The sequence below is a fragment of the Strix uralensis genome, chromosome 3 (genome assembly GCF_047716275.1).
Source record: "Strix uralensis isolate ZFMK-TIS-50842 chromosome 3, bStrUra1, whole genome shotgun sequence".
Taxonomy (NCBI): domain Eukaryota; kingdom Metazoa; phylum Chordata; class Aves; order Strigiformes; family Strigidae; genus Strix; species Strix uralensis.
Window position 1 is genome coordinate 109,525,997 of NC_133974.1, and position 18,734 is coordinate 109,544,730.

The window sequence follows — 18,734 nt, forward strand, 5'->3', positions numbered from 1 at the left end:
CACAAAGGCAGCACGGCAGCACTAGGAAAGGTGTTTCCAACGCAGTGCAACTCTTCCATACCAGCAGGCAATTTTCTATTACTTTCTCTTTGCACTAGCAGCAAGAGAGGCCTCGAGAGCTCTACACAGTTCAGCAACAAAGTTAATAACCACGGAACTTGTGAACAACGTGCCACTGATTTAAAACACTGAAGCTGCAGCAGCAAAGTAGTCCCAAGGGTAAGACTGTAATTTTAATTCTAACGTCAGTTTTAAACATTTGACAAATTACAAATGTGGGACTCTCAAATGTGCTAGCTGCTTATTCATGTTCTCCTCTGAAAGCAGCATTAAAATACTGTGCTTACCCTCAACTGGAATACAGTCAGCCGTCACTTCTGAAAATCCTGTCTAGGGGCAGTATGGATAGAAGCAAATGCAGGTAGCCCTTTTCCTAAAATACTTGTGCATAGACCCCAAAGCAACACAGTTCTGTTTGCTTACGTGCTGCTAACCCGCTGCTGGCGCTCATCGATCGTCCTGGCTCTGTGCGGGATTTTGTGATCGATGGGATACTGACAGAGCCACTGAATACGGTCCGACTTTCCTGAGGCCGAAGATTCTGCAATGCAGACACACACAACGACATGTTTACTTATTGACTGATGGCTCAACCTTGGGCGTTATGAAGTAAGGCCCCAAAATACATTAAAACCCCAACCTTACCAGAGCTGAATTATCTGGGCAGCAAGTCAGCAAAATTTGCAAAATAATATTCTGGAGTTTAGTGCAGAGACTGGAAGCACACGCAACGCAATAGTGAAGTGCTGAATTACATGGACATATGCAGACAACTGAAAGAGTATGTCTAATAATTCACGAATTGCCTTGAAAGGATAGTTTGCAAGCCTAATTAAACTGCTATAGATACATTCAAGTTACACTGCATAATGCATTCTTTCTGAACACAGGCTTCGAAGGATCTTGTTAAAATTTCTCTCTTTGATGCTATCATTTGTGCCATGCATGTGTAACTTTATACAGTAATGATGTTAATCCCTAATGCCTGCACTATGTGGATCAGTCTGTATTTCAATTATTTCTGTAATTCCAAAGGTAGTAACAGCATTGCTCCAGACCTACACCAGTTGAGCCAAAGTGAGAATCAGCCTCCTGTTTTCAGCCTGCTCAAAGAGGATGACCAGAGCACGTGTCACTGTTTTTCTACATATTTTGATTATCGCTCCTGTTTTGCATCCTCAGAGTTCCAGTGTGATTTTTCTAAAGTGGTAAGTTGGACTGAAGTGGTCCTTTACTGAGGGAAGAGATAAAACACAGTTTCTCTACTTGGATATAGTAGTTCCTTAAACATAAGTTGTCTTTGAAAGAAGGGAAAAAAAAGTACTTTGAAGTGAGTTCTGGGAGATTTTATTTCTGTTTCTGTTAAGTTACAGCTGACGTTAGGGGAAAAGGCTTCTCAGCTTATTTAGCCTATCTCTCTGTATATGAGCTGGCTTCTTAGCCCAGAGGGACTTTCTACTGCCCACGTGTATCATTTCATCTCTGGCTAAAGATGAGATTTCATCCTGCTCCTAACATGATTTGCACTATCAAATCATTAGCATTAACTAGAATTAGGTTTAGGGAACCTTTACAGGTGCAGAACGTGAAAAGAACTGCAGGTAGCTCTGAGCATTACTTTATTTCCACTTTACAAAACACCCCCTGCAACAACTGTTAATTTCTTCCTATTTATATTTATGTCCCCATCCTCACTCTGAGATAAAGTAGCCACACACAAAACAACAGTTGCAACTGCAATGCCTTTTAAGCTGGGATGTTATGGAAATTTCAGACCAGAACAAAGATTCCACCCCCTCAAGGGTATTCTCAGAGACCCTAAGATACTACCCATTTCTCTATATTTTTAAATAGATAACTAAATAGAGGCTTTGTAATGAACAGATTTTATACAGTTCAGTCTTTATCAGATAATTGTTACCAACCTGCTGTCAAATCATCTTACAAGGATCCTTAGAGTCGTTGCTATAACAGACCCCTTTGCTCCTACAGTCAACCCTCTGCTTCTCATTCTCCCAGTGGGCTAGAAATGACTGATTTTTAACATGCAACAAACAAGAAAGAATTAAAATCCCTCTACCTATTCCCAGATCACTCTCAAACACCAACAAAAGGGAAGCAGAGACCTTACCAATGACAAAGCCCTGTTTAATTCTCCCTTCATCCACTGCTGCACTATTCTCAATGAGGATTTATACCTGAAGGCTTAAAAATAGTCTAAGTAAATTGTGGGATCATACTGCTGTCTCTTGCTTACCTTCCCCCCCCTTTTTTTTTTAAAGGTGAACAACCAATCTACTTTGGAGTACAAAATACTACATGTCTGCTCCTGTGTCCTTCACCATGCAATAAACAATCTGAGTTACAGGTAAGAGTATGAGCATCCTGGCTGTACATAAACAATGGAGGCTTCCCTGACAATACACGAAGGAACTCATGGGCTAAGGAGTAAGTTACTGCTGTGTTTTGAGAAACAAAGGAAAGCCAAGTGCGGCACCAGGCAAACGTGTGCACCACGGTCAGTACACTGGAGTTGCAAGGAAGGTCTTTTGTACTTGTATAAACCTACAATGGTTCACTTTGCAAAGAGAACAATTATGTTTAATGATAAGACGATTAACCTCCTTAACAGTGACTAAGCAGACAACATAGAGGCATCAGGGGAAGGAGGGAACAGGTGGATGCATGAAAAAGACTCATTAATTTTAATAGTGTATTCTAACGATGATTATTTTTCATGACCTCAGTTTGCAAAGTCCATGTAATTCCTCGTAGAAAGTTTCTCCACAAAGCAAATCTCTCATTGTTCTTTGCTCTAAAAATAAAATAAGCACATGCCAGAGATCCTGGCGCTTTGGACCAAAACTCCTGGAAGTGATATGCACATGATGCAGAAAGGGGATTCAAAGAAAAATAAGTGGCGGTTATTAGCGGTAGTTACAAAGCAGCAAAATGCAGCAAGTTAAAAACAAAGGCGGGGCAGGGGGGGAAGAAACCTGAGCTTGCTTTACTTAAAGAGAGAGACAAAACCCCCTCACTTAGAGCAACAATTCAAATCCTAACAGGAAAATTCATCCCCACTGCTGAACCAAATGGAGAAAGGTGAAAGGTGAGAAAAAAAATCAGCAGCAGAGAAGCTGCTTGCTGAGCAAAGTTCATCACTCTGAAATAAGGTGAAAGACTCGAACCAGCTGAGTGCATCCGACTCCCAGCCAGAGAACGGAGCTGCTGTGGAGTCGTGGGTTATGGCCGTGCAGTCGCTGCTACGCCCGCAGCTCTGCAGCGTTACCCAGCCTCAGCTCTCGCACCCACCCTAACTGCTCCCACGCTGCCTTCTCAGGCAGTGGGGCGAGAACATACGTATAGGGTCCAGCTAAACAGTTACAAAACCTATAGGAAATTGTTTGCCTATGTTTCTCTGTCCATCATGCTGCTTCTTGTTGTTTTGGGTTTTTTGTTTTAAAGTAGTGTTCTGTTCCTTGCATTATAAACCTGAGCTTTTAATTCTTCCATGAAATAGTATCACAAAATCTAAAAGCCTACGTTAATGGCTCATTTCTCAACTCCCCTACGGATTCCATGCTGTTTTGGTTCCAATATCCCATCCGTACCCAGGAGCACGGTCCCCTCAGAGGGAGTGCCACCCTTCTTACACTAAAATCTCCAAACACAAAGGGAGGATGGACAGACACAAAACCAAAGCTCACAGCCTCGCTTTCCATACAGCATCTCTACCCTCAAGCCACAAGGCAGACAAACGCTTTTCTTCATATAACACTAAACCTCTAGTGCTCTAAGGGGCTAACAGGTACAAGATCTCGATACTCCAGGTTGCCCGCTTCACTTTTTTTCTCTCCAATTTGTGCTAGTAGGCTGCAACATCAGGATGAAGGATGCTCCTAAACCAAAAATTAAGTTACTGTCTGAAACACCAGGGGTCATTCCTTACTGATCCCAGGGAGCCTGCTCACATGAGAAAGGGAAGGTAGAGGGTGTGTCACAGTCCAGTGATACATCACTGCATATTAAACACAGAAAATTCTGTAGTATGGTTGGATTAAAAAAACACCAGTTAAAATCAGAACTGAAATACAGCTTCAGTGACCCTATAATGACCCTCTAAGAGAGAAACTACTTTCAATTTACTTAACAGTACTTTTTTTTTTTTTTTTTGCATTTCAATAGAGCATTCCTCTTATGTATTTGCATCTCTCCTCCTAGCAGAAAAGCCAGGATGGATGCAGACCTGTCATCACAAGACACGTTTTCCAAAACACTGCAACTTCATTTTTGAATATTAATGGTTGTGACAACTGGGACTTCACAAGAGTGACACATGACCGTGCACATCACCAGTCAAAGCTTAGCTGTGAAAATTTGTTTTGGAGCAATATGGAAGAGATTAATTTTCCTCCTGCATTTTCAAATTCTCTCTAGTGTTATATGCAGGTACGTATCCAAAAACCTTCCCAGTGATAGGGATCTAGAACAGCAACCAAAAGGCACTCGAAGCAGTCTGGCAGTGAAGGTTTGCGGTGCATGTCTGAAGGGTGTCCAGAGGCCTCAGAAACCAACAGCAGTGTTTCCATTACAGCAGCAGACACGGCTCAGACCCATACAAACCCTGAGCAACCAACCACCATCACGTACATCTACCTCGCAGATTATTCCTGATTTATCTGTGCATCTGTCCCAGGCAGAACTGCAGGCCACAGCACGGTACACTGTTTCAGTGCCTGTTTCAGTATGAATTGTGTTTCTATAGGACCTAGCAACCCCCACGTAGTCAGACCAGGATGCACAATACAAGAAAAAAGAGAAGACCACTTCCATCTCCCCAGTCTACATTCCAACTGGAAGGACATCTACAGAACAGTATCCTACTTCGGACTCTGCTTAAAACTACCAGGATTAAGAGGATCTACATCAGCAATTTGCCATCATCTTTAATTTTGGATCTTGCTTGTACATGTTCTAACTTCACTTATTTAACCTAGAAACTGAGGCACAACCTGCATCTGCCTATCTCAATCTGTGTACAATACTGTGTAAAAATTCTTACATTCCACACGATTTCATCAGAAACAAACAGTTTGAAAGTTTAGTCCAACACAGACAGATCCTGAACAACTTAATGATCCTAATGCAACCTGATACACAGCATCCTGGCTACTGACTGCTGGAGGCTGAACACTGTGGAACAGAGAACTTATCATTCAAAATTCCCACATCCTTCCCGGTGATTAAAAATGCTATTCTTATAGCAAAAGGTTCAGCCCAGTTGTTACACTTCTTTTTTCTGAAGCCATGAAGTACCTGTTTCTTAGCATGTCAGAGCTGTGGAAAGACCACAGCTGATAGCAGAAAATAAATCAGCTGGGACAGAAGAAAGTTAAGGGGTGAAGGAAACCGCTTACAAGGGGTTTTCTCCCATGTTAATAGCCAGGCAAAAGGAAAACCACACAATGTTAGTAGAGTGAACACCTGACTCAGCCGTTCATACCCTCAGAGTCATAAAGTCTGGAGTACCGAGGACAGAGCGTGGAGGCAGGGAAAATGCAGGGTTTATGGAATCGTAAGAGAGGAATTTTTCAGCTGAATTAACAGTCATGTGGTAGATGTGCTCAAAGTTGCTCGGAGAGGAGATCAGACGGGAGTGATGATGAGGGAATTGATAAGGGGAACGCTGCTATCAAAGACAACAGAGAGAGAAAGCAATGAAGGATGATTGTACAGGTTACATCGGCAACAGCAGTCCACATGAGCAGTCAAACACTGAAGGACAGCCAGACAGCAACCCTGCCTGCCCGTCAACACACAGGTTCTTACATTGTCACCCCCAGTCCTCTGAGCACCTTCCTTACATGGTGTCACAGGGGCTTGCTGCCCTTGCTGTTGCTAGAACATTAAAAACAAATAAAACTTTTAACTCATTGGGAATCGATTCTAATATTTATTATTATTTGATATTTCAAAGAGCACCACAGTTGTAAAAGGTGCTTTACAGACAGTTGAGAAGCATCAGTTCCCTGCCTTGAGGAGCTTACAATCTAAAATAGACATAACAAACAAAGGAAGGTGAACACAGGTGAGATGGTGTGGGGAGAAAAAAAGATGAGAATACACAACAGTTAAAGATTGTAAGAGATTTCCTTCTGTTATTCATGCATTTTAGCGATTCCATTAAAATCAAGTATCACCCGTACAACAAACACAGAGTATTTCTAACAGGAGGGAACAGTGTTTCAACAGGATAGGGACACAGGTCGTGTGGGAAGGTGAACTGGTTAGTGTCAGACAACGGCGACAATGTGCTGTAGACAGACAACACAAGGCCTATGTCCTTCTGCACACTCACTTAATCCTCACAGTGCTTTAGTGAAGGGACTTGGCATTGCCATCTCTGCACTGCAGAAGACTAGGCCCCTAGCAGATAAGGTGCAAAAACACTGGGAAATTCAAATGTTTTTAATAGGTCAACTGAGCAATGTGCTCCCAAAGTGTGACAAAGGAAGAAAGGGGAGAAATAATCCTGCAAATTAAACAGAAACAATTTCTAATTCATCCCTACAGAATGTGCTGACACAAGTGCTCTTGTAATTTAAACTCATCTAAATCCAGATTTAACGGAAGAGCGTTTCAAGGCTTGGTCTCCCTCTCTGTGCTATCTGTACGTGTTCAGCCGGTCAGCCTGCAAGGGGGTGGTTTGCCCAATGGCTACCACCAAATCAGAAAGCCTTCTCTAATTTCTAACTTCTAATTTTCTCTTCCCCTTGCCCAACTGATTTCTTCACCTTAAAACAAACAGATCTGAGTAACATTAGAAATGTTAGGACTTAAAAAAATAAAATATGGTAAAAATACAGCTTACCCCTCCACTAAACCTAAGGCACTACTGTTTGTATGTGGAACGTATTAAAGAACGTATTAAAGTCTGGAAGAACATTAAGTCACATCCCAATACATATTATCAAACATTATTGTTACTGTTCTCTTCATTTCAGCTGGTAAAATCCAACCTTTTTTTTTTTTTTTTTTTTTTAAACACACAGTTATTATGAGGCTTTGCATGTTAACCAAAACATCAATTACCACATTATGGCATATAAGACATAATATACATTAAATTGTTATTAGTAAGTTTAGCAGCATCTAAATATCAGTACAAGAAGCCACCATTCCAGGAATGGTCCAGGGAAGCAGACTTTGCCGAGTTATCTGCTCACAACAGAGAACAGGCAGCAAAGCCAGCTACGTTCCTAAGAGCCAATAGGGGAGAAAAGAGAGTGTCTAAAATCACAAGCTAAAAAGCAGAGGATAGGCCAGCTGCAGACCATGAAAATATTTAGCCAGCATTCATGAATGTGAGAAAGCCACGATATGGCAACATTTTAAACATGATCCTCCATGGAACTTTCTCCATGGACTCACCATTAGATGCATGCATGGGGTTCCCACTTTCTTTAAAGAATACCAAATATGGATAAGTATTCATTTACTCTAAAAGTTTCTCATTTGAAACAAGCAAAGCTTCACACATCATCTAGAATGGAAGTATAATGGCTCATGTATAATGAGGTCAACTGAAGCATAATGTTGAAATAGAATGGCAGTCAAGAGTAGCTTTTGTATGTAAAATACTTAGGCATGCAGAATATGAAAGCAAAATCAATCCTGTACATCTGATGTACACAGAGAGGTGGTCTGTGCTGCAGTAAGTGCAGTTCCAGATTTCAGATCTTCACTACAAAGGAGCATCCACGATAAAGTGGCTTCAAGGGACAAGAGGGCAGAAGGGAGGCCAGACTGTACGGCCAGTTAATTGGTGACAGGCTGCTAGGGAAGAAAAACATGTAAATAAATAAGTTTGGGGATATACTAACAGGAACGATTCTAAATTGTACAAAACAAGACAATGATCCAGATCTAGTATCCACATCAATAGAATACAAATACGTACTGATTATGGCTCTGTAACAGCAAACAAGAACTTCTGGTTTCTGTTGTGTTGTAGCCCACAAGCTTGCTTGTCAAAGCCAGATCCCTGAGTAACTGCTCGCCATGAAGAAAAGCAGGATGCAAATTTACAATAGCCTGATAACCTCTAATATTTTCTCTCTTAAATCTGATCTCACTCTGAGCTTTGGGCATGTTTGTTGCTGCCCAAACACAGGGCTATACTGAAGTCAAGGGTGTCTGTTCACAGAGAGAACAATGTGGGATGAGGTTAATAAGCCTGCAATTTGCCATAAGCATATCTCACTGTTCATGTCACGTGCCTGCTGCATACCAAGACCTTGGAAACAACACACAGAGAAAGCATCTTTCCCGCTTGCGTGGCTGCATCAGCAAGGGCAATCACATGCAGACAGGTATGTTGCACACATGGAGGCATCTGATACAACATATCAAAGAGCCTGAGTTTAAAACATTCCATTTATCCAATTTTCATTTTGTACATTTACAATACAAATCAAACCCTTTGAAGTTGATCTTTTAAAAGACACCATTAAGAACAGTAGTGGGCAGACAGCAAGCAAGCTCCCACTGGCTGTGCACCCACCAGGCAGTTATGCCACAGGTTAAGGCAGCACGAGTGTATGTCCCCTCCTGCCCACTGACATACTGCAGCCCAGCCACACAAGGGACATTGCTACCAGTTCTAATTCTGTGCTTTGTTCAATTTTTGGCATTTCCCCTGAAAAAGGCAGCAGAGGCAGGTTAGTGGGACTGCAGAGATAAGTTTTGATTGGATTCACATTGCATATATGAAGTGAATATGTATATATTCATAAATAAATATAAATACATAAATATCAAAATTGTCTTTTGCTTTGTAAAGTTCATCCATGGATGCTAGATAAAAGCTTGGCTGAGCTGGCAATTTAGTTTGTGACAATCTCATCCAACACGGAGATCAAAATATCTATTTTCTATTAAGACCCATTTATTACTAAGGACCCTTCTGCCTACATAGCACTATACTGACTTCAGTGAAAGCTCATGCTGGATGAACACATTTGTATCAGTAGATCCAACCAAATTCGAAATTGCTAAAATAAGTCAGAAGAAACTGCAAATAAAAAGGCTCACTCCATTCTTTCATACACTTTCTGTATTCCAGTATCTCATAAAAAAAAAAGAAGCTGTATCACCTAAAATAGTTGGATGAAGAGAACTTGAGAAAACCGTTAGCCTTGCATTAGTAGTTCCCCCTAGTGGTAGCCCTCTTTAAATGCAAAAATGTATTTTATCATCCAGTTTCATAAACAGAAACAGGCATTCTCGAAGTAAAATGCTGCAATCTTTCCCATAGTTCTTTAAAAATAAATACTTTTTCTTCTGAAACATATGAATCTATTTAAAAATACAAAGAAGATGTTCCTGCTGCAAAATCATCATACATGCTAAGAAGCATAAAAAAAAAAAAAAAGCTATTCATCCTTTTGGAGCAAGGTATGAATCTAGTGAAATAATTTTATGTCCTTGTAAAGAAACCACCACATACAGATGAACTGTACACAGGGTTGGATAAGTATTCTTTACCTTATGTACTGATTGTCCAGGAAATGTCCTCTATTTTCATCCTTTCTTTTAATCCTAAATTTATCTTTCAAATAAAACATTAGACTCAATACATAACATCATATGTACACACAGCTCCTTTTCTTCTATTTTTGTGCCTGAGAAACAAAGTTAGTCGTTTGGAACAGACTAGATGAAAACTTAGTCCAGCCAAATACCTTACAGGAGCTGCTGGAAAAGAAAAAGCTGCCTGGACAGAACATTTATTTCCTAATCTGACAGAATATTTATCTCCTAATCTCAAATTACACTTTCAAATTCACACACTTCCAAGTCCCGTGATTGACGCGATTCTGTACCCGTTAAGTTAGGAATACAAATACAACATGATAGTGCAAGGAGCTGCTGGAAAAATACATGTCAGATTTGTTTTATCTGCAGTGACATCTCCCAGCATTAAGATTGGTACCTACTTGCAAAAAGGAGTTTTTAAGAGTAAGTTTAAAAAGAAGCTGCAGCAGTGGAACAAGTGCAGAAATCAATTCTACATTGAACATATTTTCTAATGTCTTCTCATCACTTTTAAGTGTGGAAAGTGTGACTCATGAATTTCTATCAAAACGTCATATTCATTGGTAAGAAACAAATACCAGTCCTAACTTCAAATGTGGCCTTTGAGCTAATTAATACAAGGCTTGCATAATTAGAATTAATTCAAAGCTAAAAGCCATTTAGAGATGACATAGCTGAAGAAATATTAATCCATGTAACTCTAGAAAATCCCCTTCTACAGATAAAATCATTCCTCATTTTACACTTGTCAGATTTGGAGCTTGATTAAGAGTCCTTGCAGCTTTTGATTCCCATGAACTTTCAGCTACTGATGGTGTTGAATGGGATGTCTTTTGCCCTACCTTTATCAGTATCAGATTATTTTCTCTGCTTGAGAAGAACCAGAAATATTTTAAAGAACCCACAAGAAATGGAAAAGTGAAAAAAGGTTCTGATCTACATCCTGCCCTGAAGCAAATTATCATTCTTTGTTTAACATTAGACGTATGTACACTCACATCCAGGTAAGATAAACACTACCTGTGAACCTCCCTTGGATTTGTCATGTGTTTTCTAGAAGCAGCTCCTTCATTATTTATTCATTTAGAAACACACACACACACACACACTCTGTTAGTTTTTTGCTCAACTGCACTGAATGTATTTGTTATGAGAGGTTTCTCAGAGTGCCTCTAGTACGAGATTTAAAGTAAATCCTTTCCTTTCCTTGCATATTCTCATGTAAGGAAAACGCAGTGCCAGAAGGGCTCACGTACAATCTACAGATTTTATGGTAAAGTGTAACATAGAAGTACTCATTTTACCTCACTTTTACAGCACATGCTATCTGAAGACCAGAAGTTATGCTCCTAAGCTCCTAAACTAGTGCAACTGCATGGCACACTTTATTTTCCAGTCTTACTGTTGTTTCCTTTGGGCTTTTCAGCATCTGAAAATCCCAATTTCAGCATCTACTTCCTGCTTTCTGCACAAACTCCAAGTAATAGCAATGATCATTTTAGACAGCGCTTCTGTACTAATGCCTGTGTCTTATGGTGGTACTCATATCATCTGCTTGATATCATATCATTTGACCTTTCTCACAGTGCTAATTAGCATCTTCTGATTCCCATCTGTGTCATTGTGGACAAGTTTAGAAAACAATACAGAACACGCAAACAAAATGCTCAAAGCAGCTTGAGGCAAGCAGTATGATACTCTGCTATGAACAAAAATATTAATTGGTCTTTAGCTCATCAAAAATTTCAGTAACTTCCAGGTGAGTATTTCCTACATAAGGTCTTGTGGAAATGAACATGTGTGTGTGCTATTACATGTTTTCTTTTTTCCATTTTTCAACTTAAAAGGTTAGTTTTTATGTAAGTTCTGTTTCATTGAGACTAGTTAATTTGGAGAGAAAATGAAAAATAGCATCTTCAGCATGGAAGGAAATTTGGGCACTACACACTGTTAAACTGCTATAGTTACACTGTCTGAGGAAAAGAGGCTGTGAAGAAATAGGCTAAGTTAGAGCTAAAGATGGGAAGAGAAGAAAGGAATTGAACTACAGTTCACAGAGAAAGGAATTTCTTTTTCCATTCCCACAAAGAACACAGGCCCAAATTCTCTTAATTTTGTCCCTTCATATGGGTCATAAAAACCATCATCACCACTGAGAGGCCAAACTGCCTTGAAACCCAGGAGGCATTAGCTACTCCTCTTCCTCCCCTCCACACTTAGGTGTCATCCTCTTTGTTTAAATTTTATCACATACAGCAGAGCATGTTCAGCTCCAGTTCCCTAGCTATGCTGCTCCTGGTATGAAATACATCAACACTCTGAATATATATTTAAAATTGTACTTGTCTTTCTCTCACTTATTTGCAGCCTCTGTTGCAGTCAGTCACCCTCACGTGTACTTTTGTACTTACCATTGGAAGGTCTTTGAGAATCTGTATACCATCTCCTGGACCCATATGTGCTATGTGATTAAAATTAGTTGGGTTAGAAATTAATTTATTTCTCATTTCTGGATCGCGTAGCATCTCCCTGGAAGAGAACATACTTCGTTTAGATATTTCATTCTAGGTGAGGATCGACATTTATAAAACATGTACAGCTTTGATTATCAGCTACTTTTAAATGGAAATTAACTATTTAACCATGTTAACAGTGATAAACCCTTGCTATCAGCACTGGCATGGACAAGCTTCCAGCTTGAAGACAGGGCAAAGGGCCAGAAGAAAAGAATGCTGTTTGCAGCCTAACAGCCCATGCCCAGTAGTTACTAACATTCAAAGAACATACAACCACTATGAGCTGGTAAAAAGCTCTGTAAGATGAGTAAAAGCAGAACTCATTTGTGATGTATTACAAAGTGGAGGTGAAAATGAAGTACAAAATATGAAAATAGAATTAAAATAATACTGCAGTACCTTTCTCGGTCTGTGGTCAGAATTAAAAGCTCTTCAAAATGGCAAGGATGCATTTCACAACTCAGAATAAATAAAATTTTAAAGACCAAACCGTGATCAGCTCAGAAAAGGCAAGGACAAGAACTGGAATTTTGTCTCCACTGTACACAGCTGTTATTTTTCTTAGAGCCAAAAAGAAAGGAAAGCTGGGAGCCAACCATCGGTGGAAGACGTTGCAAGTTAGAAAACTGAAATACTCAGTTCTTGGAGGGCAGCTTAACACAGCAGCAGGTCATCTTTAGTGAGTGACAGTAAATGGTCAGTAACATCCTCTGTGAACACTGTGGGTAGTGCAGACCTATTTTTATTGCCATTTAGGAAAGTATTTGTGACCTGTTAAAGACTTCTATTAGAAACACATCCTGAAGTCCTATGTCCTCTGAAGAGGTGAGTTTTCTGAGATTTATAGAATGTTTATGTAGTTAAATCTATAAACCAAAAAAGCAGATGCCTTGGAATACTGCTGAGAGTAGAATTGCCTTCAGAAAGAAAAGCAGAACCAGAGTCTGAAAGTAATTAATCCATATGCATAGTTAGCAATGTAATCTCCTTTTGAGAAGTGTTTATTACAGATCTTTATATATATACACAGTATATGTGCACACCTACGTACCTATATACAGTATGTGGAAACATGCATTCCAAATTACAGCTGTTTCACATAATTAATTTGAACTAATGAATACTTGTGTATCCAATGCATACCCACATCCAAACTGGTATTAACACAAATTAAACATTAAGGATTAACGCGGTGGTGAAGAGCCAGAAACATCTGAACGGGCATTGCAGAAAGCAACAAATGAAGTAGTACATTGCGTCAGTCACTGTCCTTCAGGGCCTACAGGCATGTACAGAAGACAAGTACATGTTGAATACCGACCTCCTCTGCTGCATCCTCTCCTCCTCTGGTACTCTGAATGAATAGCGGCGCTTGTTGTTGATGTTTCGAACCATTTGCTTCCGACTGTTATCTGATGTCTCAGGAACTACCAGTTCATCGCCCTCTGAAATCAATATAAATATGATGATCCAGTGGGACAATTCATGGAATTTGAACTCAAAGACATTTTCTTCCTCTGCTCTTGATAGTGTTGGACACCACCCATCTCCCATCAAACCTGAACAAATGCGCCTTGGTTTACGGGTTTTCTTGGTCATCTACTCTGTTACATAGCAACAGATTGAGCCCTTCTTCACACACAAGCTGCCACAACTGTGTTCTCAAAATACCACTGATTAATTCTTTCAAACAGAACATTTAGGAGGTGGGCAGGAAAGGACCTCCGTCCTCTACCTCAAACTTTCTTTGGCAGTTCTCACTGAAAATCACTGGAACAGTCTTGTTCTGCCAGTTGTCTGGAAACTCAATGCAAGATTCATTTTCATTCATTCCCTGCTCCAAAGAGACTACTCCTTTTGAAATGTTTGAACTCTGATGTATTTCATTGCAACTGTGGGAAAAGGGAAGATTTTTTTCCACATGTGTATGTCTGGCCAAGGTGTCTTTAATAAAGACATGAAATGTGTAGCAGTGATAATCATACAATAGCAGCATTACTTTGAATGAACGCTGCAACTGCTCTGCCTTATTTTATATATATGGAGACCAAAGTTACACTTAATAAGCTTGAACATACCCAACACCTACTGCTCATTGCCAAAACAGTTTTTGTATAGAACTAAAATCTCCTCCTTCCTTAAGATCATCTGGAGATTTCATGAAGTGTGAGATCTACTAGGTACGTAGCTTCAGGAAAAAAACATGTAGACTTTTAAAGAGATACACCTGGAGGATACTTTATTATTTGGCAACCTTTTCTGAAAGACAGTGAGAAGCATACAGGAGCAAAGCTTACTCACTTCTGATCCTCTGCTCTCCATTTTTTTTTTCCTCTTCTGCTCTACTTTTAATGTTCATTCTTTATTAGACTTGAAAATTCTTTACATGTACTTGCACCTTTATATGTATTGCTTCTCTCTACCACTATCATTACTTTTGTACTAATTTGCTAGCATTTTAAATAAACACTGAGTGACTGCCAACAGCACTATTCTGGAGTGTTTATTTCCACTATTTTCAGAACAGTTGTTAAAAAAAAAATTATAGATTTGTTAAAACAAAGCACATCCCCTCTCCATGTAAGAGGTTAAACTACCGGTTAAGGAAATTACTCAGGAGCACGTTTATGAAATGGGCTCTAGAAAGAAAAAAAAGGGTCAAAAAGCCTCATAACAAAAATAGAACTCTGAAGCAAAAACTTTGGCACACAATCATATGTGGCCCTAATAACAAGTTATGAATACACAATATTATATTACTTTCTGAACCTTGGGAAAGGTTTGTTTATGTTAAGTATAGTATTAATTTTAATCTAGTACTGCCAAGTTCACTATTAAAGTCTTTAATTGTGCAGGCATTTTTAAATAGTGTTCTGGCAGGTGATCTCAGATTAGGAGGGAGTGTTTAGTAAGTCTATTTTCTATTTCCAGTCTTCATTCAAGTCTTCACTGAACATTCAAAAGGGAAAAAAAGTTCCGAGTAGCTGCCTGGCAGACATCATTGCAACCACTGTGGCATCTGCGAGCTTTAGCTTTCTCCCAAATTAACAAACACACAGATGTTTGAGAGATCACTTTCTACAATGCACAGATCCAGGCCAAAGAAAAATGCTCTTTCAAAACACAAAATTTGCATGATGAAAATTGGCTTCTCTTTACTTACCTGCCATTTTGTTTTTGAAATATATTAATCTAACTGTCTCCAGGCCTAAAAGGTTTAGTGATCCTTCTGTATTCAAGGGCCGTACCTGAAACAAGGAAAATCAGTCCTTGTAATAGTAATCACTCACATTTATGTAGTGCATCTTATTCTGAGAGCTCCCAGGTTCATTATAAACTCTATAAAAGGAGCACTGTTATAAAGCAGAACAGCGTAATTGGCCACAGCAAAGCCTGCTGCACAGAACTGCAGGCTGGAGGGAGCAGTGCCTCCTATCTCCAGTGACACATACCTGCTCTCCAGAATAACAGTTGTGAGCCATTAAAGCCACGAAGCAGAGTTAAAAACAATTTTAAACTTCTGTTTGGAGAATGAGTACAGAGGGAGTTGCCTAAAATTCCACTAAAGACAGGCTTAACACCATTCCTCCCAGCTTTTAAATAAATAGTTCTGTTAGAAATCTACTTCATATAACAATTCAATTTTGTCTATTAGATGCACAAAGCAATAAGCTGTGCTTTTGTTTTGTGTTAGTATCATGTCACAATTACGCTTTGCAACTTGGTAAGAGTACATACAGATTGCTAAAACCTACTGGTATCTGTGATTTCCAACTTCAAAAAGGAAAGAAGCATTCCACTCTACAAGTCTGCAAACTGTGTTAGAAACAAACTCTTCATAATAAATTGCCATTTTTGAGTCTCCTAGATGTAGCAATTCTTGTTTGTTGAAAGTAGCTTCATTCATTAAATGGGCTGTCTTGAGCCAAATATTAATCAAAGTACTAAACCACTTTCTGCTGTGTAGGAAAAGAAATGCTCCAACTGCTTAATAACTCAAAGTTTGGACATCAGAAAGAGTAAAGGAAATTTTCTGTAAAAGGCAAGATTCTTCTTCTCTCCTTAAGATGGCTAATAGCTGAGCACCTTGATCTTTGCATTATTTATCCTTACAGCACTGCTGTAATATCCTGGTCTGCATCTGACGTGCGAAATTGATATGCTGAGACTGAATGACTAACACAAGAGCACAAGGGCAATTTCTTGTAGTTCTATGTCATTGGTACGCCAGTAAAGGAATTATGTTGACACTAATACAAAGTTGAAGTCCGTCTAAACTATGGGGGGAAAAAAAAAAACCCACTTCTTTATTTTCTTTCCAAATACAGCTGAGCAAACACCTCCTAAATACCAAGGAAGTGTCAGTTTTCAAAAACTTCCTTTTGATAAGTGATCCAAACCTGACATCATCCTGGTTTTAATATTTGTACTGGTTGAACCACAATGCTCTAACCCTATCCGTCTACAATTTTCTCAAGCAGCAGAACAGATTTTTGAAGGCCTGTTTAATTATCTTAACATCCACCATCTTCTGGCAATAACATAGATGCAATCAGTCCCAACGAAGCCACATGCAATTAACACCAAGAAACTGCTCTCTACAACAGTATCAGTAAGTCTAACATACTCATATGCTCCAGATTGACCATTCATCTAAAACAGTGAAACCACATGCAAACCACATTTTGTATCTTATATTTCAAACAAAAAGCACTAGTTTTTTTGCAGTAGCTCTTCTTTTAGTTCAATTATGTTTAAACAAGCAGCGTTAATGATGGCTTCTAATATGCTTAAAAAAAACCTGTTATGACTGTAGCAAAGCAATATTGAGCCTAGACATAAACTGGTATTGAAACAGGAGGTTACCTTTTTGAGAGGAATAGTCTGAATCCACTCCATGGAGTTCACGTCAAAGATATCAATTGCATTTTCACTGTACACAGAGAGGTATGGTGCATTGTAACCTGAGAGGGAATGATTAGTTAGGGTGTCATGTGCTTTTATACAAGGCTCAAAATACACAATTTCTTATAGCTTAACCATATTTATTAAAAAAAAACCCCACACCCCATAATCCAACAACAATCTTTGCAAAACATGTTTTAACTCAAAAATTACCAAGAAATTTATTCTGAAGGCAAACCAGCACCACCAAAAAGCTTAAAACCTCCATGACTTTCTTTTAACTTTGCAGAACCAAACGACTTTTTGAACTACAAGGGATTACAGTTTACTCTGCCAAACACTGATGTGGTTCAAAGGTTTTTTTTTTCCTAAAAGCTCTATTTTTAAAAGCTCATATTATATAAATGATGTGGTAGGAAAATATATTGTTGTTATTTAATAACTGTCATTTGAATGAACTGAGCTCTTAGTCTTTGTACTAAACGAATATCAGTTGGAACTAAGCACCATGACACAGTCATAAAAATCTTCATGTTTCCCCCTAGCTTTAATTCTCTTTTCTTATTTTCTGGATTGTAAAGAGAATTCTTGTGCTACTTATCTGGCACATTTCCCCAGGATGAAATTTGTTCCACTGGGACCACTTCTAAAGGAGAATTCAGTATTTCCATGTTGGCAACAAGACTGTCATGGTCTGCCAAGACTAACAAGAGCATCCAATTTGTGTTTAAATGTAACAGTTTTTGCTATAAAATATACCTTCATTCTGAACTGGAATAACATCAAGTCACTTCATTTAAGGCAATCAAAAAACTTTCACAGACGTCAATGACCAGCATAGATGAACTACATGTGAAAATACCTGGTTTTCAGTCTATCACAAAATCTTTTATTTTGATTCATTCATTCTGAGTTCATTGTAATAATCACACTCTTGCTTGAAAACCAGAAGTGACATACAGCCTGTAAAAGTTGCTCCTTCCACATTCAGAAGGGGCTTCACTCAAATAAGGTGAAACATTCCTCTCCTCTGCCGTGTGACTGTACTGCTGCCACAGTGAGGTAAGAAGGCAGACTATTTTAAAAATCAACGTAAGACTGGGCTCATTCACAGATACTCTGAGGACAAATTTGGCTAATCTTTATCTGCATTCAGAAAGACATTAAAAAGAAGAGAGGCATTGCAGGGTTTTTTTCCCTCCAACTGTCACAAGGATAAAGCCCCAGATTTGAAAGCACATGCAACAAAAGTTTAACAGTTCTTGCTGGAAACAGACATCTTGAAAAATTACAGTATTTTTCCCTTAAGATTATGAAATATATTTTCTATACTGCCTGTCATACATCGTATTTTAGAAGGGAAGAGGGAGACAGAGGGGAAAAACTTAAAAACTGATTTTTTTAAAAAGCCAAGAGAGGAGATGAATGAGAAGAGTGTCAACAAAAACTGCTGAGGAAGAGAGAATGAAGGAATAAGGAAAACAAAAACCCCAGTAAGCAGGAATAAATACCATTAGAGGAAAGCAAGTCAAACTACCCGATGCTGATGACTCTGAACATCAAGAAAGCTTGAATCACAGTGCTAAGCTAAAGTACAATCAAATTTTAAGACTTAACAACAGTCCAGTATCAGTGGTAGTGAATGCAAAAAAGATC

The 18,734-nt window shown here is 39.0% G+C and overlaps 1 protein-coding gene across 13 annotated transcripts in view; it reads right to left on the reverse strand.

Moving 5' to 3' along the window:
* Window positions 1-18,734, reverse strand: part of CDC42BPA (CDC42 binding protein kinase alpha) — a 191,607-nt gene that overhangs the window by 6,799 nt on the left and 166,074 nt on the right. For 7 of the 13 annotated variants that reach the window (XM_074863873.1, XM_074863872.1, XM_074863870.1 and 4 more), the window contains 7 exons: window positions 17,040-17,137; window positions 15,337-15,421; window positions 13,495-13,618; window positions 12,069-12,186; window positions 5,890-5,958; window positions 5,564-5,749; window positions 484-601 (listed from right to left, as the gene is read on the reverse strand). In XM_074863873.1, coding sequence (XP_074719974.1) covers window positions 484-601; window positions 5,564-5,749; window positions 5,890-5,958; window positions 12,069-12,186; window positions 13,495-13,618; window positions 15,337-15,421; window positions 17,040-17,137 — 798 coding nt within the window. The remainder of the gene's footprint in view (window positions 1-483; window positions 602-5,563; window positions 5,750-5,889; window positions 5,959-12,068; window positions 12,187-13,494; window positions 13,619-15,336; window positions 15,422-17,039; window positions 17,138-18,734) is intronic. The other 6 variants (XM_074863878.1, XM_074863876.1, XM_074863874.1 and 3 more) reach the window with 2 other exon arrangements.